Source organism: Mercenaria mercenaria, chromosome 4 (assembly GCF_021730395.1).
Source record: "Mercenaria mercenaria strain notata chromosome 4, MADL_Memer_1, whole genome shotgun sequence".
NCBI classification, from domain to species: domain Eukaryota; kingdom Metazoa; phylum Mollusca; class Bivalvia; order Venerida; family Veneridae; genus Mercenaria; species Mercenaria mercenaria.
In genome coordinates, this window is record NC_069364.1 from 11,190,601 (window position 1) to 11,218,532 (window position 27,932).

Consider the following 27,932-nt stretch of genomic DNA (forward strand, 5'->3'; position numbering starts at 1 on the left):
TGAATGAATTGTGTATTTAATTTATGTCATATTTACAACTGTTTTGATGAAGATAGCAATTAGCTTAGTTACAAAATGCACAAGACAATAAAATGAAAAAAGACTATGAAATGAAAGTAGTAGGTGCCATTCACTTTGGGATCTTTTTTCATGGAGATCATCCGTTCTCTTCTTGCATTTCATGTAAAGTAGATGTTTATTGCTGTGAACAAGTCAATACTAGTATCATTATATTTTAAACTGACCGCAGTTTCGTAATTAAAATACTGTAGAGAAAAGTATATGAACCTCGAGACCCAACAAACAAGACTATATCGACTATCCTGCTTGGTCGCATACCATTTTACTTCTGAACAGTAAAGCAGTTCAAACAACCTTGAACATTATCCCTCAAAATTTTAAAACGTTCTCTCGTCCCTATGGATAAATCTACTGATAAATTACGAGCGTCAAAATTAGTCACGGCACCTCCTTGGTTGCCAAATATCACAGTGTAATACGAATATTGCTAGTCAAACTGAGAGCAGAACCAATGGTATCAAAACACATAACTACCAGGCCGCTTACACAGATTCTCGGCAAAACCATTATATATTTCTCCAATAATTTGGAATTACATGCTCGAATTTCTGAAGGTGCTATAAATCACAAGTGCCGTAACATTGTGACGTCCTAAGGTTTGTTACCTGATGTAACATGGTGTGAAAAACGTGCAGTAGCGAAAGCAGAAACTGAATCCATGACATTGGAAAACCGTTTCAAGGATTTACCGACTGACCTACTGTGACACTTTTCTTCACAAATATGAAATAAGTCTAAATCTGTGACATACGTAACATTACAGGCAGATTCAGCATCAGAACGTTTGTGTGATTAAGTCTTTGTTAAGGTTTAATTTGCGATGTTGCGTCCTGGAAACGTTGCTGTTATTATTTTATCCTTCTTCATATATTTTTGTTGTATAATGCTATATACATGCATTCAATATACGTAAACATGAAAAAAACATTACATAAAACAAAGGATAACGGTGTATATATCTGACATCTTTGGTGGGGAAGATGGAGTAAATCTAGTCCTACGAGTTGGACTACTGCGAACCAATCACGGAACACCTCTGTTGTACACATGACGGCCAGCTTTGAAATCTAACTTTCCCATTCGCACGTGCAGTCTGTAGTGATTTACAGTTACCTATAATAAATAAATGATATGATGAAACATAAACAGCCTATTAATGTTATCTGAATCTGTAAATAAGGAAAACGAAGACATCGTTTTTCTAATTTTATTTATTTGTATCATTCAGATTCTTACTATATGTATTCAGATCAAGAAACGTCATTAAAAGCACATTTTGATTTTCAAGAAATATATTGCAATTTATATATAAGTGCTTACACTTGTCAGCTGATATTTGTCATAGCAAAGACGGCTTTAATATGTCCATTCACTGTTTTTCTGCATACTGGGCACTTTGTTAGAGCAGGAGCACATTGAGGACAGCTGACCATGTGACCACATGGCAGAAATATTATATCTGCTCTGCTGTCGAGACATATTTTACACATCTGGTTCTCCTTCAGTTTTTGATTCTCTTCAAGCAATGTCTCAAGTGGTTCTAAAACGGAATAATTATATCTTTTAAAAATTAGATACTTCAATGCTTTTATAATTACAACGGGTGAGCAACACATTTCAAAATACCAGACACAGCCATTTTAGAAAAAAAATGACGTTATCTCTATGATGTCATACATACGGAAACATATAAATAAGCGACAAATTTTGTTTTGAAGGCTTCATTCGTAAGAATATCTCCTTTTCAGTTATAATTATAGATGTGTTAAGACACGTACGAACATGAAATAGAATTGGTTTAAACTTGTTTTAACGACGGAGCAGTATGTATTGTTTGTTTGTTTGTTTTGGGTTTAACGCCGTTTTTCAACAGTATTTCAGTCATGTAACGGCGGGCAGTTAACCTAACCAGTGTTCCTGGATTCTGTACCAGTACAAACCTGTTCTCCGCAAGTAACTGCCAACTTCCCCACAAGAATCAGAGGTGGAGGACTAATGATATCAGACACAATGTCGTTTATCAAATAGTCAAGGAGAACATACGCCCCGCCCGAGGATCGAACTCGCGACCCTGAGATCCGTAGACCGACGCTCTTACCTACTGAGCTAAGCGGGCGGGCTAGTATGTATTGTATCTCTTCGGGGAGAATAAAGCACAACCTACCTATATCTTCGTTTGTCGCATTACTTTCCAGTTGTGCAATTTGGTTCTTGTCATCTCGTCCAGTTTCAGTAAATGAAGCGTCTGGGTTTTCTTCTAATTCGAAAATGATTTCACATAATTCTTTGCCTTTGAAATCACTATTTCCTGTATTTACATGAACATTTATCGTTATTGCAAAGGTTTGAATAGTAAAATCATTTCCAATTAAAAAGAATTAATGGGCAAAAATATAAATATAAACAATTAAATGTGCTTGTTTACAGTTAACGTGCAGGCTTTTTATAATAATTTTTTACACAGAGTTTGATTCAAATATATCTGACATTGAGAAATAAAAACGGAAGCAGAAACCGGTATTAAGTATTCATACAATCTATGTAGAATATTGTTCGAGTCAAAGCAGATCCAAATTCAAAAAAAACATCTCGGACTACATTTCATACAATATGGATATTTGGTAACATGGCGTTCGTTCAATGGTCATATATAATAGCGTTCCTCTTAAGTCGGTAATAGGTGGAGTAAAGGATGTTGCAGTCATTGATAGACTAACCTATTTTTTTTAAAACCTTTCTTACCATATTTGTTGGTGTGTATGTTGATCGCTTTTTGGACCATTTTATCTGTGTAACCTATCTGAATACAACTTTGAGCTGCCATACTATCTATTAGGTTTGCTGTTGTAGATTTGTCTTGGAGTCTCTGTAAACACTAGATTCATTATGAAGTAAATATAATAAAAGGAAGCTATGTTTCAAGATCGTGTTTGAACCGCCTAAAGATAGCGTCTAAAAGATTGTGGAACGGAAAACATAGGCATTCATATAGCTATAAAGAGGATGTCGTTCTATTTTAATGCATCTCACCGAAATCATGTCTTTATAAAAAAAAAATCAGAGGAGCTGTGACATTGATCGCTTACTTACCGTTACTCCGTCAACTTCCGGTTTCTCGCCTCGGCTGAGTTTTTCTACGTAAGCTTGGCCTTTGACCAGTAGAATGTGAGGACATTTTGGGTACCATTTTGCATGTTCTTCCATAGGAACATCGCCACGCTCCCAATTTCTCAATCCACCTCCACAGAAGTAACATCTCACACTGTCACCGACACCTGTAATTAAACCAAGCAATTCATATCTTACAGACTGTCTTCTAGCATGCCTCATTGGCAAGCAACCCATTTGCCAAATAGAAACCCAAGCTGCGTTTTACAATGAAATGATATTTTATTTCGGCCATAGATAATGTGCGAAAAACGCCGCGAGGCCCGCGACAAAATAAAAATAATTGCAGATGACGGAACGTGTTTATAAATATATTCTCTAAATACATTAATCGTTGAAAGTAGAAAAATAAGTCTACCTGTATAAACAAGACCAGCTTCTACTAGGTCAAGCTTCTCAACTGGAATGTATTCTTGCCAAGCTTCGAACGATTCAAGACGTTTAGAATAGACAGCATACTGGGGAAACTTGGGCTTTTCTACGTTGATACCAAGTGCAATAGGAGGCGGACGTGATACTTGTTGTGAATCTAATTTAACGTCCTCTGACATTTTATGTTACTTTCGAAACGCTTTCGACATAAACCTTGTAATAATAAAATTATTATGAAATATGAAATATACAATATAGAAATACGAGTGTTCCGCTGAATACTACAGCTGTAAATCCTAATTTGGTCGGATTTTTTATGACACAATATTAAATACTAAACATTAATTTTTGTTACGACATGTTGGGTAATCAGTCTTAAATTAGAAAATGACATAACCTTGATAAATATAACATATAAACGATATACAGTTAAACTTAACATTAACGTTTAGCAAATATTTTTGCAGAGATTCAGGTAAAATTGATTTACAAACATGCCTGTTTTAGTTTTTTTTAATCTGAATTATAATCATTCTATGTCAGTTCTAGTCGATTTTAACTATGAATATATATATATAAGTGTATTCTGTTAAATCCAGAACGTTCTAGATTTACGTCTAAATATAGAAAACACTTGTCATGTGATTTGTCATGTGATTAATATTTATATATAGAAACAATTGCATCATGTAGTTACTATATATAGTGTTTAACTACAGTTCGTTTAAGTAAACATTCATGTTTGTAAGCATTAAAGATTGCGTTTTGTAACCTTAACTCCGGCTTCCATATTTTAGCATTTATTGTATAAGACAAACGTGAGCTCAAGCTAAGACAAAACATAATCAAAAAGTAGAAAGGTCATTTTGTAAGTGGAGAGATTTAGGTGTGAAAACGTGTAAACATATATGACCTAGTTATCGAACTGTATCCGCAGACATGTTTATTATTTACAAGCGATATGGATGAATACATGTACATATATCGGTCCGACAATGACATGTCAGTAAATAAATGTTAACATTTTCTTGATAAGTATTGACGCAACTGACACGTTTAACTAAATGATTACAAAGTAGGTCAAATTAAACGAAATCAACGACTTTACTGTAAGCAGTGTGTTTTAAAATAAATCTCCTAGATTTACCCTAGATTTGCCCACTACTTTGTTTTCGTTCATATAACACACGCAGTAAATACATATAAAATTAAATGCACCTTTCATTTCAGAATGCCAAACAAAGTGATAATAGGTAGGGCATTAATTAGTACTGATGAGAAACAAACAAGACAAAATTTACCCAGAAATAATATTATCCAAATAAAAGCCAAATCTGCCCTTTAAACAGCAACAATTTACTTTATTTTAATTTAAGGAACATATTTCTATTTTGTGTTGCCTCCTTATATTGTTGATTCAATCTAATGAACCCGTACGTTGTACCTATAAAAATTGATAAACTCTGAAAATTGGCTGTTTATATATATATATATATAAAAGAGCACTTGTGCATGAACCGTGAAATTAAATCTGTCAAATATACAATTACCAATAGACCCTGCTGCCTATATAAAAATTTGTAAAACTGTTCAAACATGGTTATTTTTCAATAAATGTGCACGTAAACGAGTCTGCTATTATTCTGTCAAGATCTGTTGATTAATGAATCAATTAGGTATTATTGTATTCACTTATAAAATTCTTGATGTGCATTGTGAATCAGATCCAGGACTTTGGTTTTGAGGCGGAGGCGGAGGCACTGAAGTAGGGGCAACATTGAGTCTCTAAGGAGGCTTTCCTCGGACGATTTGTGGCAAGTATACCTCAAACGGTACAATCTGCCGTTTGTTTATACTTATTTAAGCAATAATTTATTTCTTCTAATACTTCATGGTATTTAATGATTATAGTATTGAAATATAGCTAAATTATCAGCCACTCAGAATTTCATCAGTAGTAACGCCATGTATCCCACTCACATATGCTATTTAGATGGTTTTGTTAAAGTAAAAATACTTAAATCTAAACGTTCAGGTGTATATGCCTGCATGAGGCCACATGCATTTTGTCGCATTATTATGATTATAAAAATGAAACCGCGCATTTGTGTGACTGTCAATACCTAAGTTTAAGTAAGCATAAGAAATCTAAGTAAGACGCTTTTATTGGCTTCTTGTTCTTCAGGCACAGACTGAGTAGTCCGACGGTGTGTAAGCCGGATATTGACCTACGCGCTCTCCGTGTCACACGAAGCTCTTGGACAGGCCTAAGACATCGTACTCAGTCGATATCCTACACGTATATATCTTGGCACATATTGCATACTAGTTCTATACACAAAAGTATGATTGAATATAAATGTACAGAAGCAAGATGAAAGCATTGTGTCTGTTCATGAGAGGTAATTAATTGTTCAACACCTCTTAAGATTGTCAAGGGAAATTTTGTCATTAATGAACATCAAATCGACATAATGACCCAAATCAAGGACGGAAATAATAATATACACATTTTTAATAAAGACCTACTCATAAAACGAAACATGCATATTCTCCTGTGCAACATTAAATTTCTAATCGTTGTTACACCCGCCAATAGATGGATAATATTTGCATATTTAACCTACCTGAATCAAACTATCATATTAAAGAGCAAAGAACACGAAATATGCCCACAGGCGTTGTCTGTGATACTTTGAAAACAATATTGTTTCCGTTATGCGTCGTGCAAATTGGAATGGAGTGAAATATATGGGTACTTCAGTAAAAGACATTGCCGAAGTAGGGCCTGAAAAAGTTGGGTTCAAAATATTTCGACACGGCTATCATATGTTTCTATATTGTTACAGTTTAAGTTACGTAATTCATATTCAGTCTCTAACTCCAGGCAGTTTGCCTTACAGTTATAGCTTCTTTCATTTTGCATTTAGAAATAATTACCTACTTCAAAACAGTACTTGTATACAGGTACGTACTTCGTAAATCAATATAGAGACAAGAGCACCTTAAAATCAACGGAACTTGATATTACACAAAACCAGCAGAAATAGCAATTTGAGGCATTTGCTATCTATGCCTGAAAAGGATTTTAAGATAAAATTTGATCGTATATTCAGATATATACTTTAAATCAGGTACGACTTGTAGACACACATTCTCTTTACGGTTATAAAGCGCACGACCACCACCTATAACGCTCGGAAACAATGTTAAAAAGTAGCAAAGGTTCTTTTTATATTATTTTTGAGTGGATGATGTGGTTGAAAATGATAAAACAGTCAAATAAAATATTATCATTGCATTAAAACATTAGAATTGTAAAAGTGAATACTGCTCCTCCATACAAGAACAGAATTTAAAACTTATGGAAGCAATTGCCATGAAACTCATATGAAACTGCGTACTAAAACATACACAGTGACTATAAAATTAAGTAATAAAGATTTGCGGAAGTTATCAAATCTTCACGAAAACATATCAAATGACTTTAGCATCATGTTAACCCGCTATCTATTTATTCACAGCGCTCGCGCATGATAGATGGATATATCAAATTCCTTTTAACTTGATTTGTCCTTAGCTCACTAGCGCGCAAAAGGCCTGAGGTGAGCTGTTGTGATCAGTCACTGGCCGTCCGTCAACATATCGCCTCTGAACATTAGTAGGAAATTTATGGAACCCAGCCTGATTATTCATTGGGTAGTCATTTTCCAAAGTTGTTCAAATGTTTCCGCCTGGTTACACATACGGCCACCAGAACTAAATAGAAAACATCTTAAAACGACATCTCCTCAACCACTGTCCTGAAAATGTCCCTCACTAAGACAGTTTTCTCTTTGTGTATATAATAGAAACTTTCAAAATCTTCTTGTCCGCAACTGCTAGACTAAAGTCCGATTTTAAAATAATTTCATTGGGTGACTCTCTGCCAAGGTTATTCAAAGTATACACATGGCCATCAGAGGGAGTGGTCACTTTTCCCTATATATTTAAATAGTAGAAATTTAAAATCTTACTTCCTCCTACGCTTACCTCATACGCAGGAGGTAATAAGTCATATTTAGGACATAATAACTCCTACATAATAATGACTCCTACGAAGAAGTTAGTATGTGGTACGTAGGTGTTAGTAAGTTATACGTAGGAGTTACTATGTCCTACATAGGAGTTAGTAAGCCGAACGTAGGAGTCAGTAAGTCGTACGTAGGAGTTAGTGATTCATATGTATGAGTTATTATGTCCTGTGTAGCAGTTAGTTAAATATTTTATTGGAATTTGTAAGTCGCACCTGTGCAATGTAGTTGTAATGTACTTTGTCAGGTTCGGTAAATTTAGCTTCAGGATGTTCTTTTAATAATTCAAAAATATATTGCAAGCCTATCTTTGCCTTTGAAATTGCTATTTCCTGTACATGTGTGTAACAAGAGTAACATTATCAAAGGCTTAAACAAACATCATCATAACATACTCAAAATGAAACGACAGACAAACACATTAATAGAAAAAGAAATAATATGTACTTTCAGAGTTGGCTTGAAATATTTGGTATCACTGGCACTGGATGTTATACTAAATTTTTAACTTCTCTGCACAATTTTATACTTCTTTTTCATATAATACTTGTGACGTATGTATAGATTAGCTTTCGAACCATACGGTCTTTATAAGTCAACTTATGTACAACTTTGAGTTGCTATACTGTCTACTAATCTACTCATGCCGATGTAGCAGCGTAAAAGTAGATTTATAATGAACGAAACGAAAATGCTGAAATACCGCAAAGTCAAATTGAAATACATGTTCAGAATTACTTGCTACTTTACATAAACTTAATCGAGTCTTTTAAAAGTGGCTGCCTAAAATTGTTGTCTGAAAGCTTGTGAAACGGACAACACGAACATTCATATAACTTTAAGGAAGATGGCGTTCTCTGTTACTACATCAATTCTAAAGCATATCGCAGAATAAAATAGCTTTTTTAAAAATATGTTTAGAGCACTCTCAATATCTGCTCACCTACTTACCTTTATAGCAGCTCCGTCTATGTCATGCTTTAGCATCAAGCTTTTCTACGTACGCTTTTTCCTTGACAAGCAGAATTTATAAACATTTAGGATATTCTTAGGAGCATCGCCACGATCCTAATTTCTCAATCCGCCTCCACAGAAATAACAGCTCCCACTGTCACCAACATTTGTAATTTCGTTTTAAGCAATCAGAGTATCAGTCTAAATATAAACACTCCGTAAACCTACATATAACCATACTTGAACGGTTGAGTATTGTCACGCTAAATTTAGAAAAAGAGCCAAGGCGTAGATAGATGTCAATATAATATGTAAACGGCGTGCACTGATACGTGAAATCTTTAATTAAATTTTATGCAAATTATAATTGACGTTATCTTTCGAATTGTTTTGTTCACTGGATTAATACCATATAAGGTCTTATAAACATGGTATATTTTCAGGTCAGGTTTTAACCGAAACTCAGATTGCGCAATAATTGCGGGGGTTGCTAATTAGAATGTTCTTAATCGTATGTTGTTATGTGTCATCTGATTTGTGTTTATATATATATATATATATATATATATATATATATATATATATATATATATAGATAGATAGATGCAAATAAAATCCTATTTATTTTATAAAACTCAGCAGCTTTAATAGCTTTTGGATTGTTGGATAATGTAAGTACAGCTTACTTTCAGCTTGCTCTCATGATTGATTACTAGTCAGATAAGAATATAATAGCATTTAAATAGTATTATAGGGAATTTAAATGTAAATTGTGTGTATCTTAACAATAACGTTTTAGTTTTATATTTTATTATAGTCTCATCTATCTACAGACATCAATGTAACATTTATAAAGTATGTAAAATTGCAAATCTTTTTGAGAATTACAAGAGACTTATATACGCACTATTACAAAAGAAAATAACCTGCATTAATATTCAGTAATGTTACATATTTACATGTAAAACCGCAATGACACCAATGTTAACCCTTTACAAATTATCTCTGTAATTACAAAAGCTCAGAAACATTTCTTTTGAAAACAGAGCAAAACTATCTACATTAGAAAAATTAAGAGTTCACTAAATATATATATCCTTACTATACCTGGTATTTGGGAACCTGATTCTATTCATTTTTTAAAGTACCGTTAGATATACCTGGTATCTGGGAACTTTCTTTTGTTGGGATCTGGGAACGATCATAGATCAACAAAAGCCAGGTCGTAGTAGATATATATAGTCACTAAAACACACCAGTAAAATCCTAACTATTACAAATTAAAACAATATTGAGATATTTATCACCTCATAGCACATAAATTATAATAATACGTATGAAATGAACTGATCATCATTGCTATTATGCATTAATAATTATAGGTTATTAGCTTTGTATCGGGAAATATGCACGAGTTCTTCGGCGGAAATATTGCGCGACTTTAGGAGCGCAATATTCTTTCGCTGAAAAACGAGTGCATATTTCCCGATGCAAAGATAATAACCTTTTTATTACATACGCATCTACACGTATAAATATAATGTAAATATCATAAATATGTTCAATAGCTTGAATAGGATTGACAATACTGAACTAAATAGAAAAAAATAGTGCAACAACATACACTGAATTACGTCACGCACCCGATATGAAATTCAGGCGTCAGTGTATGGAAAAATATTGACGTTTCCGGTACCAGTGTAACTTAACGGGGAAAAGAAATGGGTATGTAATAAAACACAGTATAGTTATGTCTTATCTGTATAAAAATTTAAACAAGATCTCTGCACTAGTTCGAACATCGATTCGCGACAGTTGATTTCATCAATATTCCATTTGTCCAAGTATTGACTTGATACGATATTTCAAATTAATGCGATTGTTTTCAGATATCGTTGGAAAAAAAAAACAACACTAATATGCTGATATCTGAAATACCAATATTTCCTCAGTATACAATCTATGTAAATCGAATGGAGTCATTTGAAATCTGGCCGAAACATTTACCAGCGAAGAAGGAAGATCTTGTCGAAGTAGGACTTGTATTTACTGGTATGTAGTTTATCAATGATACTGAATCAAAACATAATTTCTGTCTAATTATTGCTCACAAGATGAGTCATATTTAAGTATTTCAGGAAAATTTTTAACCGTGCCTCTTAAGCAGGACATGTACAAGTAGGTACAAAAAGTTTCAATACGGCTATCATATGTTTTACATATATACAGTTTCAATTACTAGTATATAATTGATGTTGAGTTTGCAGCTTACGTGTAATTTGATACATAACACTGTGGAACTGAGAATCTTTCTAGCATCACAGACGTTATGTCTTCTTTTATTTTGTATATGCTATTAAAGTGAGGTTATGGTAATGACGACATTATTGAAGTCGTACATTTTGCTCATTATAAGTTCTCTTTTCAATGCTCGGTAGAGCCTTGCATATTATTATTTTATTAAATTCTCGTAATATCGTCCTCTGTATTGATCACTCTCATAAAAATAAGTAATTGAAAGATTCGTGAGTTATGAGTTTATCTATGATGTAAGAAAATGCAAACAATTTAACCTTAAGCCTGCTAAATTTTTAAAATGGACTGGGCCATCATTCAATTTGGACAGTACCATTCATTATTCGAAGGGGTGTTCACTGAAACTTTTCTGACTGACTAAAGAACAGTGCAGACCATGATCAGTATGCACAGATGTGCAGGCTGATCTTGGTCTGTACTGGTCGCAAAGGCAGAATCACTTAGCGCCAGCAGGCTAAAGGTTAAAAGTAACTAAATTCACACAATTGAAGACAACTTGTGCACTGTTTAATGAAATGTGTCTAATACAGTACAACGTGCCTCTGAAGTTTTTTTAACCTACTCGAAATTCTACTCCACATTTTCTGATAACTTTTTACAAACAGAAATACTACGATACTTCTGTTACTTTTAATACATTGATTTAAGAAATAAGTTATAGCAAAACAGTCTTTTATCACTATTTATACACGATGGGCGGTTATACGTCGGGCGTAATAATTTCACGAGGGCGCAGCCCGAATGAAATTATTTCGGACGAGTATAACCGCCCGAGTGTATAAATAGTGATAAAACACTGTTTTACTATAAATTATTTCGATTCTAATATGTTCTTTATTGTAAAATTTCTATCAAGTTTGATGGAACTCTTTCTTCGCGCAAGTATGGCGCCCATAGTAGGTCTTTGTTTATACACGCCAGGACCGGAAATGGTAATACTTCTTGCGGCAGAGTTCAGTACGGGCGAAAATTTTCTTGGGAAATATTCAGCAAAGCGAATAAATAACTCAGTATGTGTGTAAATTAATCAACACATTTGTGCAATGTGACATTTCGTTTAAAACATGCTATTAAGTAAAATATTTCATGAAATTTGAGAGCGCTATTTCTTGATGCGTACATGGCGCTAAATATCACGTTGACGTGACGTCAACATAATATCGTTGTGATGATTAAAGCAGTTAGTCATATTAGAATGCAATATAGCTGTTGTTGAAATATGGTTTACCTCATTTTGGACACACTGCATATCTGTATTTTACACTACTTTGCCCACAGAAACTATATGATTTCACTGCTTTGTTTGAAGAAAAAAAAGAACACTATTTTACATCGATTCATGTCTTAATTGTAGTGAATAATCATGATTTCTTTTGATTAAAGGAGTTTGCGACAACGTACACTGCTTGTTTTGCGGCGGTGAACTGAGGAATGGGGAACAGGATGCTGTACCAATGGAAGAACATAATAATTGGTATCTATATTGGTGCCTATACGTGCTATTTATAAAGAATCAGGCTAATGTAGAAAAACATGTAAGTAGGACGTGCCTTACCTATATGGTTTATTTAGGTTTGATTAGTAAAGCTACATTCGCATATGAGACTTATTTAATAACATGTAGTTTGACGGTTTTGGCAGTACTACAATGGTTTTAAACAAGGATGCGATAATCTTAAATCGCTGACGATGCCACATAATGGAATAGAATCGTCTAAAAGATTCTCTGTAGATAAAAGTTGTCTTGATCTTGTACCTGATCTTGATTTTCTTTTCTGGCCTTATTCTTATGCATTCACGCTCATATATAGTATGGGTATATTTCACCGTTGCAGGGGCTTAAACCTAATCGAAAACCTTCCAGGAATTGTCGAAATAGTGGAATATTCGAAGTTTGTTCTATAGAGTATGGCGAGAGAAATTTGAAGCGTGAAAGGTAAAATGTTAACTGTGAAATGTGAACTGTGAAATATGAAGTATAAATTGTGATGTATGAAATATGGCGTATGAAATGTGACCAGGAAAATGCGACGTGTGATATGAGAAGTGTGGAATATAGAATGTAAAATATGAAGTGTGGAATGTGAAATCCATGCAGGTCTTTCGTACCATAGTGCTTACTAAAACACAACCGATCAAAAAGACCAAACAAAATTTACGAAATTCAAGATTATGACTCAAATAAAGTCGAATATATCTATGGTTATGAAAACATATTCAATTGCTTTAGTAACTTATTAATCTGAAACTGCGTTATTCCTAGAGTATGATAGAAACACATCTTGTTGCATGCAATGTAAGACATCTGAACATCTTGAATATTTTCGCTGCATCAGCACTAAGATAGAATAAATCGTCTTCTTCTTTCTTTTCTCTCTTTTAGATAGAAAACTATGATACCTGAAATCTTGGCTGCATGTTACTCAAAGCCGACCGAATGATCTCATACGAAACGAACCGAGTAAGGGTTGATAAATACGTTTTACCTAAGTAAAAAGCTAGTGTGTTTTAAGACCATGACAACACACATCTTAATTCGAAATTTCTTAATATCTTGATCATTAAGAAAGTTAAATGTTTTGTGGGCCGGAGTATTTTCTTTGTCAACAACACATAACAAATGTTGTGACCTAAAGATATACGTTGTATTGAAATCAGTAAATAAAACTTATTTTACATTTCCTTTTTGTGTATACTCATTTATCTAATTATTATCATTTCTTTCATGCTTTTGCTAAGTTAATAATTTCTACAAAATAATGATTTTTCTTTTATGCAGATTACCTATATACTTTTCTTAGTTTAGGAACAATTTAGATAAAACGATGACTTTTTTTCAGGTTTATAGAAATAGTTCTGAGATAAACCCGTACAAAAGCGTTGCAGCTCAGAGTTGTTTGGAAAATGATTACCCAGAAGAAAAGGTCAAACAAGCGATAGATATTTATATCCAAAGAAACGGTAAAAATAGCAATATATTGTTGTATAAAGCAGTTTAATTCTATAATGATTTACTTGGGTTAATGTTCATTTCATTTTGTTTTGAACAAATGCATTAATTTCAAGATACAACTATATATAGACTTAAATGTTCAAATAAATAATTACTTCTTAAATTCATAAAAACAATAACATTTAAATGCTTTTTACTGAGTATTTTGTTCAGATTGGCCTGGTATAATAAAACATTATATAATTAACAATAACTTTACCAAGTTATTCCTAATGGACTTTATTCAGACTGTAAAACAAATTGGTTTATCACTCGGCAATTTTGATCGTGCTGCTCAAATATCGCATAAACGGAAACTTGCTATTTACAAAATGATGTTACCCCTGTAAAACAATGCAAATAGTTTGATTATTCGAAGAATAGGTAGAGCTATCCTACTCACCACGGCGTCGTGCAAGATGTGTATACTAAATCATCGCTTTGTATACGTCATTGGCTTATATAACTAATTCAGAACCCTTATACTGCTCGTAGTTAGTGTTTGAAATTATTTTTTGTCCAGTGGCATTGCAGTATTTTTCAAATTATCTGGAAATTTATTTTGGTAAATCAACATTTACTTCCAGTCGTTTATTAACCCGGTAAGTCACATACTGTAGGCGGAGCTTAAATTTGTAAACAAAAAATAATTTCAAACACTAAATAGCGCCGCGCCAGACCAATTTAATTTGATAAATGCTTACTAATAAACACTAACCTATACTAAATAGCAAGGAACTCGTGAACACTGGTGCTAAAGACAATATATGATTTTATTTACAGGTACCCGTGAATTCAAAGGAAGAGATTTGTGTGAGATTATATTTGAACTCGAGGAAAACGATGACCAATAGCATAATCTAACATGATTTTTGTTTGTTTGTTTGTTTTGGGTTTAACGCCGTTTTTTAACAGTATTTCAGTCATGTAACGGCGGGCAGTTAACCTAACCAGTGTTCCTGGGTTCTGTACCAGTACAAACCTGTTCTCCGCAAGTAACTGCCAACTTCCCCACATGAATTAACTCGTGTAAGATGTGAATACAAAATCTAGATTCTTTGGCATTATTTGCTTTTGACCATTTGAGTTGCAAACATTGTGTTCCAGTGTTTCACCTTCTACAAGCAACTTATATGATCAAGACGTTTCCATTCTACAACCGATTACTGAAGTATTTAAACAATGGATCATATTTTTAGCTCGACTATTCGAAGAATAAGTAGAGCTATCCTACTCACCACGGCGTCGGCGTCAAACCTTAGCTAAGTTTTTCGTACCAGTCCACATTATGACAAAGTCTTTTGGGGTAAAGCTTTGAAACTTTCAACACTTGTTTACCGTCACCATGTCCAGTTTTAGGCAAGAGTACATAACTCCATCAAGGAGTTTGGCTGAATTATGGCCCCTTTTAACTTACAAATCTTGGATAAATTTTTTTTGTACCAGTTCATATTTTTTGTAAAGTGTTTGACATATGGCTTTGAAACTTTTATCACTTGTTTATTATAACAGTCTCTATCTGTAGGCAAGAGTACATAACACGGTCAGCTATTTTGGCTATATTATGGCCCTTTTTGGACTTTATTACAATTTTCGTACAAGTCGACGTTTTGTCAAAACTATTTGACATGTGGCTTTGAAACTTTGAAATCTTGTTTATCATCTTGATTTCCATCTATAGGCAAGAGTACATAACTCTGTCAACTTTTTTGGATGAATTATGCCCCTTTTGGACTTGGAAATTGGTTCAGTTTTTGTACAAGTCAGCGTTTAGTCAAAACTATTTGACATGTGGCTTTGAAACTTTGAAGACTTGTTTATCATCATAATTTCCATCTGTAGGCAAGAGTACATAACTCTGTCAACTATTTTGGCTGAATTATAGCCCTTTTTGAACTTAGATATCAGTTAAATTTTTCATACCAGTCAATATTTTGCCTTACCTGTTCGTCATACGGCTTTGAAACTTTGACCACTTGTTTACCATCATAGTCTGCATATGTAGGCAAGACTACAAACCTAGGACAATGACTTTAGCTCAGTTATGGCCCTTTTTTGACATTGAAATTAGTTACGTTTCGCATACCATTCCATATTTTGTCTAAACTGTTTGATATATGGCTTTGAAACTTTGAATACTTGCTTATCATCATAGTTACACATTGCCATATAGTGCAAGACTTATCCACTAATACAGCTACATTGTTTGTCTTATCTATTATTTTTCTTTTGTCTGAAAATCTCTGGTAATATTCTGACCCCATACTTCCATCAATTCTTCGAATAGCCGAGCGCGCTGTCAACAGACAGCTCTTGTTTTGTAAATAGTGTTAAGTAGATGTGGGACTTTAAGTCTCAGGTAATAAGTACCATGTTTCTTACATACCGGACAGGATTTTCCAGTGTTTTTGCCGATGCTCACAAAACTCGTCTTACATCCCAAGGTGAAAGATGACTCTCGTGCTAACATTTATGAATAACTGCGTAAATTCATAAGCTGCTACAATAAAAGAATGTCTAAAGGAAAAGCATTCGGTTTACTTTATTTCTTCTATTAAATGAAGAATATGGCATGCAAGAAAAAGACTATCACTAGTTGAATGTACTGATGGAAATATCAGGCTCTCGGGTAACTGTTTTGTGGTAACTCGCAGAGTCTTGTTACCGCCTTAACAGTTACCCTTGAGCCTATGTCCATCTGCACCTTCAACCAGTGAAAGATTCTTAGATTATGTACTCTTTGTATACATAAATATTATTCATCGATTCGAGTACTACGTGTATATAGGTATGCTGTATTTGTACAGAAAATTTAGAAACTAAATCTTATGCCGTTATTGTTCCAGTTATGTTCAAATTGCATGCGGAGTGTTTTGAAAGTGAGTTTTATATCGGTTCCACCAACAGACTTTTTGTTATAATAATCTCAGCCAGTGTGTTCTGTTTGTGTTTTTATACATATATATAAGATACTTTATAACATTATAATAAATGCAATTTTTTTAACATGTTTTACACGTATTTTTAATTTTATTTCTTCTGAATAATGTTTCTATTCTGTTCTTGCATTTTATTTGCGATATTTTTCATTAGACAGAAAACGTTATGAACGATCTAATAACAAATACGCGAAAAGACTGGCATAAGATAAGATGTGCTGAATGTGTATTGATAGTAATGTTATGTTATCACCTTAATAGGAGAGGTTCATATGAAATATGTGTGTTTCTTGTCATTGAAAATTATAAGTAATCTTTTAACACATTTTTATTTGACATAATCCCTAAAATTTTAATTTAAAGTTAAAAGTATATTATAAGGCGCTGAGGAACGAGCCCCAAGCTCTTCAAAGTTATAGCTAAACCTGCATTGTGTATATTATGGGCATTTTATTACTTTTTATTTCAGTAAATGAATCCTAAATAACAACAACTTTTGCTTGCTTCAGATATTTTAATGTAAAATGTTCGGTGTCAGTAAGGTATCTGTAAAAAGATCATTTAGCGGATTTGCATACAGATGACGTGTTAATGTTAGCTAATTGTCGTAACCGAGACAAAAAAGAGATAACTATGATTTCAATTAAGTTCCTTTGCATCACTTTCTTTCATATTCATTAACAGGTGTTAGAACTTACCGTTAAGGATAATCTGTCAGTTGCTCAGATGTATATAAACAGAATGATCATTTGAGATTTTTGATACGTGTGGACACGTCCTATCATTTCAAATATGATTAGTCAGTAAAATGAATCGTAATTATTGATATGATGATAATTTTTTCACACGTATAAACAGTAAACTGTATCGATCTGTTCAACTGACAGGGCATCCTAAACGGTGAGTATGTCACAGGATCTGTAGTTCTAAGCGCATGTTATGAAACATTTATAAAGGTATTCGTCAATGTGCACAAACCGTCCACTGTATTGTACATGAGGTGTTCAATAATTATTGCAGGTTATTGCATTTACGTTAATCCTCCGTTCAAGGTAGCAAATTTATATGATTAGTTTATACTATAATATAGTATAATACAGTATAGTCTATATGGATACTTTCTTTTATATCATTTATGTTATACTGGATATCTGACAATGATATTTGACATTCTTATATGTACTTTCTGTTCAGGGTTATATTCTTATAGCTTGATTAATAACACATACGGTTTGTGTTGTTGTTTTTTTGTTTCAGTGTAAATTGTATATGTTATTTTCATGATCAAAATATATTTTGAATTTAAATAAAACAAACTGTTATTATATTTCATGTCTTTTCAGTGTTTTTAACCTAATGTTGTTACTTTACTCTAGTATTATCTTAAAGTTATGTGTAGCATTACAATGCAGTGTCACTAAGGTTTGATGAAAAACGAATGCTAACATGTTATAAATGTCATTTTCTTATACATTAATAAGCGACAATTATCTTTATGTTCATGCCAGAAGCAGATCTCTGTCGTTATCATACAAAGCATTTGACTGTATTGTACAAATGTTCATAATTCATATACTTCCGCGTTCAAGTGCTGCTCATTACAAGTAATATTACCGGATATAAATTTAACATCCTATTAAAATGCCATCAACTGATGTACTTGATTAACTCTTCATACATTATTTTATTAGAAATAGTAGTCAGCTTATTTACATTCCAGAACTCATCATATGCATTAGGATACACATAGTCGTGGCCACGTGGAGGTGACGTAAGAGTTCTTATTGATTTAATTTGGATAATACAGAGATATGAATACCCTGAATCTAAAACTGAATCATCATGAACATCGGTAACTAAAAATTGTTGATCAGGACTTTACAGAAGTAAGAGTAAATGACTGACGTTTATATTACGATTACGTAGGTGACATTGGTGTAAATGATTTGTGTAGAAAATTGTGATGACCTACAAAACAATGAGTTTGTAGTAGGTTGAGGTTGAGATACAGCAGCAAATGTGTTTCTTTTACCTGTACTTGCACCTGTCGTTTTTTGAACAGCAGCGACACATTTTTAGTGGAAAAAATATAAAAAATACCCCCTTTCTTGCCCTCAAAAGTAAAATACTATTTGTTTAAGACGTCTTGATTCTATCCACAAGAAAGGCGACGTTTCTCTGTTACAAATATCAAAGTTTTGTGAGAACCTTAATTAATACGTTACTATGTACTTTATATTATTCGCAGATTATATTGCACTTTTTACTACTGATCCGACTGGCTTACAATCCCAAGTTTACAGTTTATATCATTATTCTGTAAAATGGGGTTTGAAGATGAATGTTTCTGAAACTAAGTTATGTATTTTTGAAAAAAGGAAACAACTTCTTCACACAGCAATTTTTATTAACGGTATTAAGATAGAGCAGGTAGACAACTTTACTTATCTAGGTATAAATTTACTTATACAGGGAATATGAATGTTGCTCTATCTTATCAAGCTTTAGGGGCTTATCATAATCTATTATCTTTATTTGATAGGGTTAAACTTGATATTAAAACAAAATTGATTTTTTTTATTCTGCTGTAGTTCCAATTTTATTATATGGAGCAGAAATGTGGGGTGTATATAACACTAAAGAAATTGATAAGCTACATTTGAGATTTTGTAATTACATTTTAGGAGTAAGAAAACAGACACCAAACTATGCTGTATATGGAGAACTTGGTAGGTTTCCTTTGTCAGTTTTATGTAAAGAAAGAGCACTTAAATTTTGTTTGAAAATCCATAAGAATACAGGCTCTCCTATATACTCACTATATGTTGATAATTATAAAAGCCCCAATCCTAAGTCTTGATGTAGATGTATAAAATCAATTATTAACAATATAGGATTTTCTTATGTCTTAACAGACATCAACCCCAAGGTAAACTACATATCTTTATTCAAAATACAATTAAGGGACCAGTTTATTCAAAACTGGTATGCTTCTGTTTCTGATATGCCAAAACTTGAATACTATAGAAAATTTAAAACGTCATTTTGCTATGAAAAATACTTAGACCTTATAACAAATGATAAATTACGTAAAGAACTTACTTGTTTTAGACTTTGTTCACATTCTCTTGAAATTGACTTTGGGAGATGCAATGGTACACATAGAGAAAATCGTTTATGTAAACTTTGTAATCAAAGATCTGTATAATCAAAATATCGTTGTAACAAATACACTGATATACGGAACAGATATCTTGGGACAATGGCGTGGCCGTCATTAAACAAATTCGCAACAATTATGTCAACAAATAATAAGAATATGTTGTTTAGAACTGCAAAATAGTTGAGAGATGCCATGAAATTCCGTATCGATACCCTTGTTACTATAACTGATTCCTAATTTTGTTGTTTGTATAAATAATGTATGTTCACTATTATGTATGTTTATATAACATTACTATGTATTTGTCATTTTTCACATTATATTATATTGTTAATGGCCAAAGACAAGAATATTGCCGATTTGCTGTAAATAAACCTTTAAACTTTTAAACTATTATGTTGAATTGATTACCTTAAAATAACGTTTATACTTTGTTAGTGAAAAAAGACGTCCACGATGAGATCAAAATGGCAACAGTAAACCACAGTCAAATATATAATTGACACTTTCCATGAACATTTAAAAGAGATCTTACATTTGATGCTTTAAACAACAGTTCAACTAACAGCTAATTTTTATTAAGGTTTAGGAGTATTTCATCAAAACACAGAAATATTTGATTAAAAAGTAACACCTGTACCAACAATCTACCTAATAAAATGTTCTATTTTACTTTCCCGTTTCGATGGACACATAAAATATTCTCAAAAAGTTGTCCCCTTTTAAAAATGAATGTCATTTGTAAAGAAATAAAAAATAAACAATTGCTGAAAACTGAGTTCCACCTAGTTACAAATGTATGTGGAATTTCACCCCTGGGGCATTATTGCAAATTCATCAAAACGAAGATATGTAACAGTTGTTTGAAAATGGTGAGTTTTTAAAGGATGAACTATCTGAAAGTGTGGTCCCTTTATGCAGTCTTTCTCCAGACCTTGATGTATATATCTTATTTTGTAGAGTAATATACATGTTTTATATGCTGTTCAGGTTTCATGTGAAACGACCCTTTTTTCTATGATTTGGTGTTGTTTGAATTTTTTCTCAAAATGTTAGGCTAAATGTTAAATGCAACATACTAGTAATGTTGAATATATAATAGAATACAACTCAAACCTTTAAATACTGTTATTACAATTAGTTTCGAAAACAGGAAGCCCATTCAGGGATATTTATACATGTACTAACAAAGGTGGTAAAGTCTTCTGAATAATGCGACGTCGCCAGCGACGACAAACGACGTTATAACATTCTACGTTAGTTTACCTTGTAAATTGGGAGCCATAACGGTTTCAAGTGAGCTACAAACGTTGCAAGCAAACTTTATTAATATAGAAAGACAAATATTAAAGACATGCAACAATCACGATGACACAGGAATTTACAAAATAGTCGGCATATAAATGCTATAACGATATTTTGTGGTTCATGATATGTGAGAATATATGTGTCAAAATAGTCAATATTGGTCCACTCAATAGGCATGAACGAAGAGTCGGTGCTGCGACCACTCCGAAACATTTGTATAAATATATGGATAATATCTGATGTCAAACCCGCGACTGTTCATTCTTTATGTGTTTGACATACATATTGAAATATACATTTTGAACATGTGATCAAGTAAATAATGTCTTTGACATACAACGTAGACCGAGGTACTGCTTGTAAAATTGAGAAATATAACTTCATACTACTGAAATAAGTGAAATGTAGCCGTTTGAAAATTTAATTTCACCATAATTCAGCAGTTCGATCAGGTTAGAATGCATCAGAATGTCATTCAGATTTAATGGACTTTTATACGCAACAATGACATCCAATATACAGAAAAAAACAAATTGGAATACAAAACATGCCAAAAATATTTTTTTGTGAATCATGAAAGTGTATTCCTATTTTAATAAACTAATATATTAAGCAAATTTATATCTCGAAAACACACTAAAAATGCCAGCAAAACTAGTTAAAACGTACAAAGTTTCAGGAACGTACATTTTCGGAGCATTGAATTGTGTTCGAAATGCGAGATGTTTCCTTGATTTGTTTCCTTCGAACTTACTCTATATTTGTTGTGCATAGTGCGATGTAAAACTAATTTTATACATGTGATCGAATTGTAGTTCTAGTATCTTTCATACTTTTTAATGTTATAATACAGCAGTATCCAAAACTTAACAACATCTATGCCACTTGCATTATTATGTTTGCTATCCTACATTCGCTATTTCCTGTAGTTCGCAAGAGTATCATTATCATTGCATATATACCACCTTAACGCATTGAAATGACAAAAAACACATTATTCTTAAATGATTAAACTACGCTTTCAATGTTGATTCGCAGAATTTGATATCATATGTACTGGATTTTATACTAATACTCTGAAAGTATATTAGCAGATAAGGTAAGCTTTTAAATCCTTTCTTACCATATGTTTTGGTGTAAATGTCGATAGCTTTTTGAACCATATTGTCTTTGTAGCCCATCTGTATACAATTTTGAGCTGCTGCACTGTTTATGATATCTGTAGCTGTAGACGAGTCATTGTGCCCCTGTAAACGATATATCAATAATGTACCAAATGAAATGACAAAAACATCGCAAAGTCAACATAAATCAATGTTGAGAAATATTTTTATTTTGAAAGGAACAGGAACAGGTTTAAAATATTTTACAAGTGACTGCCCAAATAATTTGACTAAATATCGTCTGAAAATGATGCTTTTATATTTTAACATTCATACATTTATCACGAATATTATGTCATCCATTAGTGTGCAAAGTTCAATGCATAACGTTAACTTTAATATATTTCAGCTATCTTCCAAAAATATTGTAACTTTAGATTGCAATGTACTGACACTGCTAGTATTCCCATCTACTTCCGGTTTGTCGCCTTGCTGGCTGAGTTTTTCTATATAAGTTTGTCCTTTGACCAGTAGAGTATGTGGACATTTTGGGTACCATCTCGCATGTTCTTCCATAGGAGCATCGCCACGCTCCCAATTTCTCAATCCACCTCCACAGAAATAACATCTTACGCTATCACCGACACCTGCAATATTGATTCGCAGTTTCACAGCAAGTCTTTCGATACGTTTGATTGCCATAAATAGTGGAAGGTAAAGTAACTCTTAAACATTTCAAAAAAACAACAACTGACCACATCATAAAACATAGAATACCTTAACCTTAAGACGAGGTTGCGATTTTACTATTTGTACGTGTTCTGTGTTTCACTGAACGTTTAATGTGTCTAAATTAAAACCATGATAGTTTGCACATGTACACATTCAATCTGTGCTTAAATTACATCTGAAGTTCCATATGTGCAAACATCTTGATTAAATCTGTCAGACGAATGTTTATTTACTAGTATATGTATGGACATTTACTTCACGTACGCGTACATGTACTGATGCTTAAGTCACAATTACACTAAATTTAAGCATACCGAAAACGAGTTGTTATTGTAGTATTATAGTGTAATTGCTGTGTCGATGCGGCGAAAAAAAATAGCAATTTATCCACAACTTGTTATTAAGTACAAATAACATCATGTTCTAAACAAAAGTGCATTTTGTCAACATATTTATCTAATTTATGTGTAGGTAGTAATTGTATTGTGTGAGACAGTACATTATCTGCAAATGTGACAAAAGTACAGAAAATTCTACCTGTATATACCAGTCCTTCAAGCTTCGAAAGATTCAAGAGGTTTAGAATAGACATTTGGCTTTTCTACGTTGATACCAACTGCAATAGGAGGCGGGAGTGGTGCCTGTTGTGAATCTAATTTAACAACCTCTGACATTTCATGTAATTCGAAACACGTTCGACATAAACCTTGTAATAATATTTTTTACTAAATACTAAACACTAATTTTTATTACGACATGTTTGGAAATCAGTCTTAAATTAGAAAATGACATAACCTTGATAACATATAAACGATAAACAGTTAGGCTTAATTTTAACGTTTAGCAAATATTTTTGCAGAGATTCAGGTAAAATTAATTTACAAATGTGCCTGTTTCAGATTTTTATAACAATCATAATCATTCTATGTCAATTTTAGTCGATTTGTCTATGAATATATATGTGTATTCTGTTAAATCCAGAACGTTCTAGAGATGCAGAATACTTACGTCTAAATATAGACAAAACTTATCATGTGATTTGTCATGTGATTAATATTTATATATAGAAACAATTGCATAATGTAGTTACTATATATAGTGTTCACGTACGTACCCGCGTGCGTAGTTGAGCAGACATGTTTATTATTTATAAGCGATATGGATGAACACATATATCGGTCCAGTAAATAAATGTTTACGTTATGATTAACTGGTATTGACTCAAGTGACACGTTTAACTAAATGATTACAAAGTAGGTCAAATCTAACGACATCAACGACTTTACTTTAAGCGGTGTGTTTTAAAATATATCTCCAAGATTTACCCACTTCTTTGTTTTTCTTGGGTCTGTATGTTCATATAACCCGCGCAGTAAATACATATAAAATTAAATATATTCTGAAATGAAAAGTGATAATGGGCATGGCATTAATTAGTACTGATAAGACACAAACAAAATTTACACAGAGATGATATCCAAAGGAAAGCCAAATTAGCCCAATAAACAGCAACAATATACTTCTTTTATTTAAGGAACACGGTTTTATTTTGTGTTTCCTCTTAATATTATTGTTTCCATCTATTGAACTTAATACATTTGATAAACTCGAGCACTTTTGAATGACCTTATATATACCCTGCTGCCTATACAAAAATGTAAAACTTGAAAAACATGGATATATGTCACTTTTTTTTATTTGGGTTTTACGGCGCACCAACACAGTATAGGTTATATGGCGCCAAAGAGGACTACAAATTTTGGTTCCACATCTCATTTACATCGAAATAAAAACACGAGGTATGGAATCAAAATTTGCATACCTGCTGGAATCACAGAGTTACAGCAAAACCAAGTGTTAAGACCCTATTAGTCGCCTCTTACGATCATGCAAGGGTAAGGCAGTGGTTCCAATTCTTTTCATACACAGATCGTCCCAGAACCACATGGGGCATATTTGTCACTTAGTATAGGAATTTAGATCTTAACTTCCTATTGACAACACGGTCCTGTTCAATTTCCTTTAAGAGACAGTGATATTGAAATATGAACTTCAACATTGTTGCTAGTACAATTTAGGCTAGATGTATTTTCTTGCCAATTCTAATTACAGAGTGTTTCAAACCAAAGCATACATTGCCATGAAAGGAAAAGAGTCCTAGGAACTGAATCGCGAACAGCGCAGACCATGACCAGCCTGCACGGATGTTCAGGCTGGTCTTGGTCTGCACTGGTCGCAAAAGCAGAATCACTTACCGCCAGGAGGCTAAATGTTAAACAGCACACATATACTTTCTAAGGAACTTATTCCATCTTATGTTGTTGTTTCAATCAAATAAACCCATTGTACCTATAACATTTGATAAACTCTGAAGAGTGGCTGTTTTTATCAAATAGAAAACACTTTTTGGATTACACGTGAGATTAAATCTGTCAATTATACAACCAGGGCCCAGTTGTTCGAAACTTTAACGAGCTGTTAAACTAATCGCTTGTTAAATTTTATTCAAAATACTAATCTTGGTGGGAAACACTAGTACGATGTTATAGTTTTACTGTAAAGACATTATTGTGTTCACTATCATTAACTCATACATTTGTTTTTTTTTAAATTTTCTAAAATGTCGAAATATAACTATAGAAGTTCATTGACCGTTAGCTTAATCGCCTGTTAAAGTTTTGAACAATTAAGCCCATAAATTAATAACAAAATTTGTAAACATGAACAAGCATGGATATTTGTCAATATATTGTTCGTGGGAATATCTGTCTGTGAACGTGATCAGGTCTGCTATTATTCTGTCTTGTTCGGTACACGTGCACGGATAGGCCAGCGAACAAATCATTCTAAAACAAAGATATCATTCGTTAGCAAATAAATCGAAATGATCTGTAAATATACAAATATAATCAAAACTAATACATTATCTGTTTAGAGTGGAATGTAGTTTTCACGTTTATTACATCGGAGGTGCGACAACTGAAATATAAATTTCAAAATTACACTTCTGGCTGAAATAAAACTGGACGATATTATATATATTATATTATATATAACTTCTCCATAGTGGCTTAGGATTTACAGATTATTTCATTAGCAAATCATTCGCATATAAAAACTTGCTAAATGATTAATTCATCTATTAGGTGTTATTGTATTCATTTATAAAACAACATTGAGTCTCTAGGGAGGCTTTCCTCGGACATTTTGTGGCAAGTATACCTCAGATGGTACAATCTGCCGTTTGTTTATACTTATTTAAGCAAGAATTTATTTCTTCAAATACTTCAAGGTATTTAATCATTATATTATTGAAATATAAATAAATTAACAGCCACTCAGAAATTCATCAGAAATAATGCTATGTTTCCATCTTACATATGCCGTTCAGATGATTTGGTAAAGTAACAATACTTGAGTCTTAAGGCTAGGGTGTATAGGCCTGCATCGGGACGACAATCGGGGCACCATAACGACGTTGTCGTCGTATCACTACGACAGAACGAAATAACGAAATGGCACAAATCAGCCACCATATTTGTGTGACTAACATACTTATTATACCGATAGCAAATTTCAAGTTGGCCTAGGTATAAGAAAACAATCTTCTTGTGAAGAACTGCTGGTCCGATTTTAAGATAATTTCACATTCTCAATCAGAAGTACTCAAAGTGTTGCGATTTTTGATAAAACATGGCCCCAGAAGGCGTGACCACTTTTCCCTATAAATAAATAGTGGAAATGTTAAAAAATCATCTTGTCAGTAACATTGAAAAACTTTCGCGCAAATGATCCTTAGGTGACTCTACAAAGCAGGAGTTAGTAACTCCTACGTAGGGCTTAATAACTCCTACATATGACTTCTACCGTCCTACGTAGGAGTTAGTAAAACTTGGTATCATTGACACCGGATGTTATCCTAAATTTCTAAATTATCTGCAAAATTTATGTAACGACATGTTTATACTTCAAACAGTTTAAACTACTTATTACAATACCTTAATACGCGTGGCGTATGTATAGATAGACGTATGTGTTGTCAATCTAGGTACAACTTTTCTATTAATCTACTGCTGCCGATGTGGTATGCGTAACAGTAAACAGTAGATTCATAATGAACGGAACAAAAATGCTGAAGTGCCAAAAGTCATATGGAAATATATGTTCGGAATAACTTGCTATTTTACATAAACTTGTTTGAATCTTTTAGAATGGGCTTTCTAAAATGTTTGTCTGAAAGGCTTGTGAAATGGACAACATCAACATTCATATACCTTAAAGGAATGGTGACGTTCTCTGTTTCTGCGTCACTTTTAATGCATATCGCTGAATAAAATATTTTAGAGCAATATTTATACATGATCGTTTCGCATCAAGTTTTTCTACGTACCTTATCCTTTGAAAAGCAGAATGTATGGGCATTTAGGGAACCGTTTTGCATGTTCTTAAGAACATCTCCACGTCAGATCCTAATTTCTCAATCCGCCTCCGCAGAAATAACAGCTCACACTGTCGTCGATGTTTGTTGTTTCGTTTTAAGCAAGCCATTTATACTTATCAGAGTGTCAGTAAAACTATCAATACTCAGAAAACCTACATTGACACATATCTCTTTATATTTCACGATTTGTTTTTATTGTCCTCTGCCTTTCTGCTACATGCACTTTTCCACTACCGCTATATTAGTACCGTATGTTTTGAAAATTAAAAAGAATGGTGTAATACGTGGAT

The 27,932-nt window shown here is 33.0% G+C and overlaps 2 protein-coding genes across 10 annotated transcripts; one reads left to right on the forward strand and one right to left on the reverse strand.

Annotated features, from left to right (window-relative positions):
• LOC123550987 (baculoviral IAP repeat-containing protein 2-like) lies at window positions 1-27,785 on the reverse strand. 5 transcript variants are annotated; one of them, XM_053540404.1, is made up of 9 exons: window positions 27,592-27,785; window positions 22,923-23,116; window positions 22,490-22,613; window positions 3,608-3,834; window positions 3,172-3,356; window positions 2,824-2,956; window positions 2,246-2,389; window positions 1,402-1,621; window positions 1-1,194 (listed from the first exon to the last, which is right to left on the reverse strand). In XM_053540404.1, the coding sequence occupies exons 4-8, from the start codon at window positions 3,798-3,800 to the stop codon at window positions 1,407-1,409; spliced, it is 870 nt and encodes a 289-aa protein (XP_053396379.1). In that variant the 5' UTR covers window positions 3,801-3,834; window positions 22,490-22,613; window positions 22,923-23,116; window positions 27,592-27,785; the 3' UTR covers window positions 1-1,194; window positions 1,402-1,406. The 5 variants fall into 5 exon arrangements, with proteins under 5 accessions (XP_053396379.1, XP_053396380.1, XP_053396378.1 ...); XM_053540405.1 differs by lacking the exon at window positions 27,592-27,785 and adding an exon at window positions 23,739-25,151; XM_053540403.1 differs by lacking the exons at window positions 22,490-22,613; window positions 22,923-23,116; window positions 27,592-27,785 and adding an exon at window positions 8,646-9,024.
• On the forward strand, window positions 9,233-18,222 carry LOC123550988 (death-associated inhibitor of apoptosis 1-like). Of its 5 annotated transcripts, none has more exons than XR_008370491.1 (6): window positions 9,233-9,319; window positions 12,348-12,499; window positions 12,800-12,900; window positions 13,348-13,425; window positions 13,805-13,925; window positions 14,740-18,222. XR_008370491.1 is itself a non-coding variant. In XM_045339551.2 (4 exons), exons 1-4 carry the CDS (start codon window positions 10,568-10,570, stop codon window positions 14,808-14,810), a joined length of 477 nt encoding a protein of 158 aa, XP_045195486.2. In that variant the 5' UTR covers window positions 10,415-10,567; the 3' UTR covers window positions 14,811-18,222. The 5 variants fall into 5 exon arrangements, 1 of the variants encoding a protein (XP_045195486.2); XR_008370490.1 differs by lacking the exon at window positions 9,233-9,319 and adding an exon at window positions 10,407-10,700; XR_008370492.1 differs by lacking the exons at window positions 9,233-9,319; window positions 12,800-12,900 and adding an exon at window positions 10,399-10,700.
• Window positions 27,786-27,932: the final 147 nt, after the last annotated feature.

Excerpts from the sequence above, each read along its gene's own strand:
- LOC123550987 (XM_053540404.1), bottom strand. The coding sequence starts at position 3,800 with ATGTCAGAGGACGTTAAATTAGATTCACAACAAGTATCACGTCCGCCT. Across the intron at positions 3,357-3,607 it reads AGCTGGTCTTGTTTATACAG|GTGTCGGTGACAGTGTGAGA; the intron begins GTAGACTTATTT and ends GTTTAATTACAG. Across the intron at positions 2,390-2,823 it reads CATACACACCAACAAATATG|GAAATAGTGATTTCAAAGGC; the intron begins GTAAGAAAGGTT and ends ATGTAAATACAG.
- LOC123550988 (XM_045339551.2), top strand. The coding sequence starts at position 10,568 with ATGCTGATATCTGAAATACCAATATTTCCTCAGTATACAATCTATGTA. Across the intron at positions 10,701-12,347 it reads AGTAGGACTTGTATTTACTG|GAGTTTGCGACAACGTACAC; the intron begins GTATGTAGTTTA and ends TTTTGATTAAAG. Across the intron at positions 13,926-14,739 it reads TATTTATATCCAAAGAAACG|GTACCCGTGAATTCAAAGGA; the intron begins GTAAAAATAGCA and ends TTTTATTTACAG.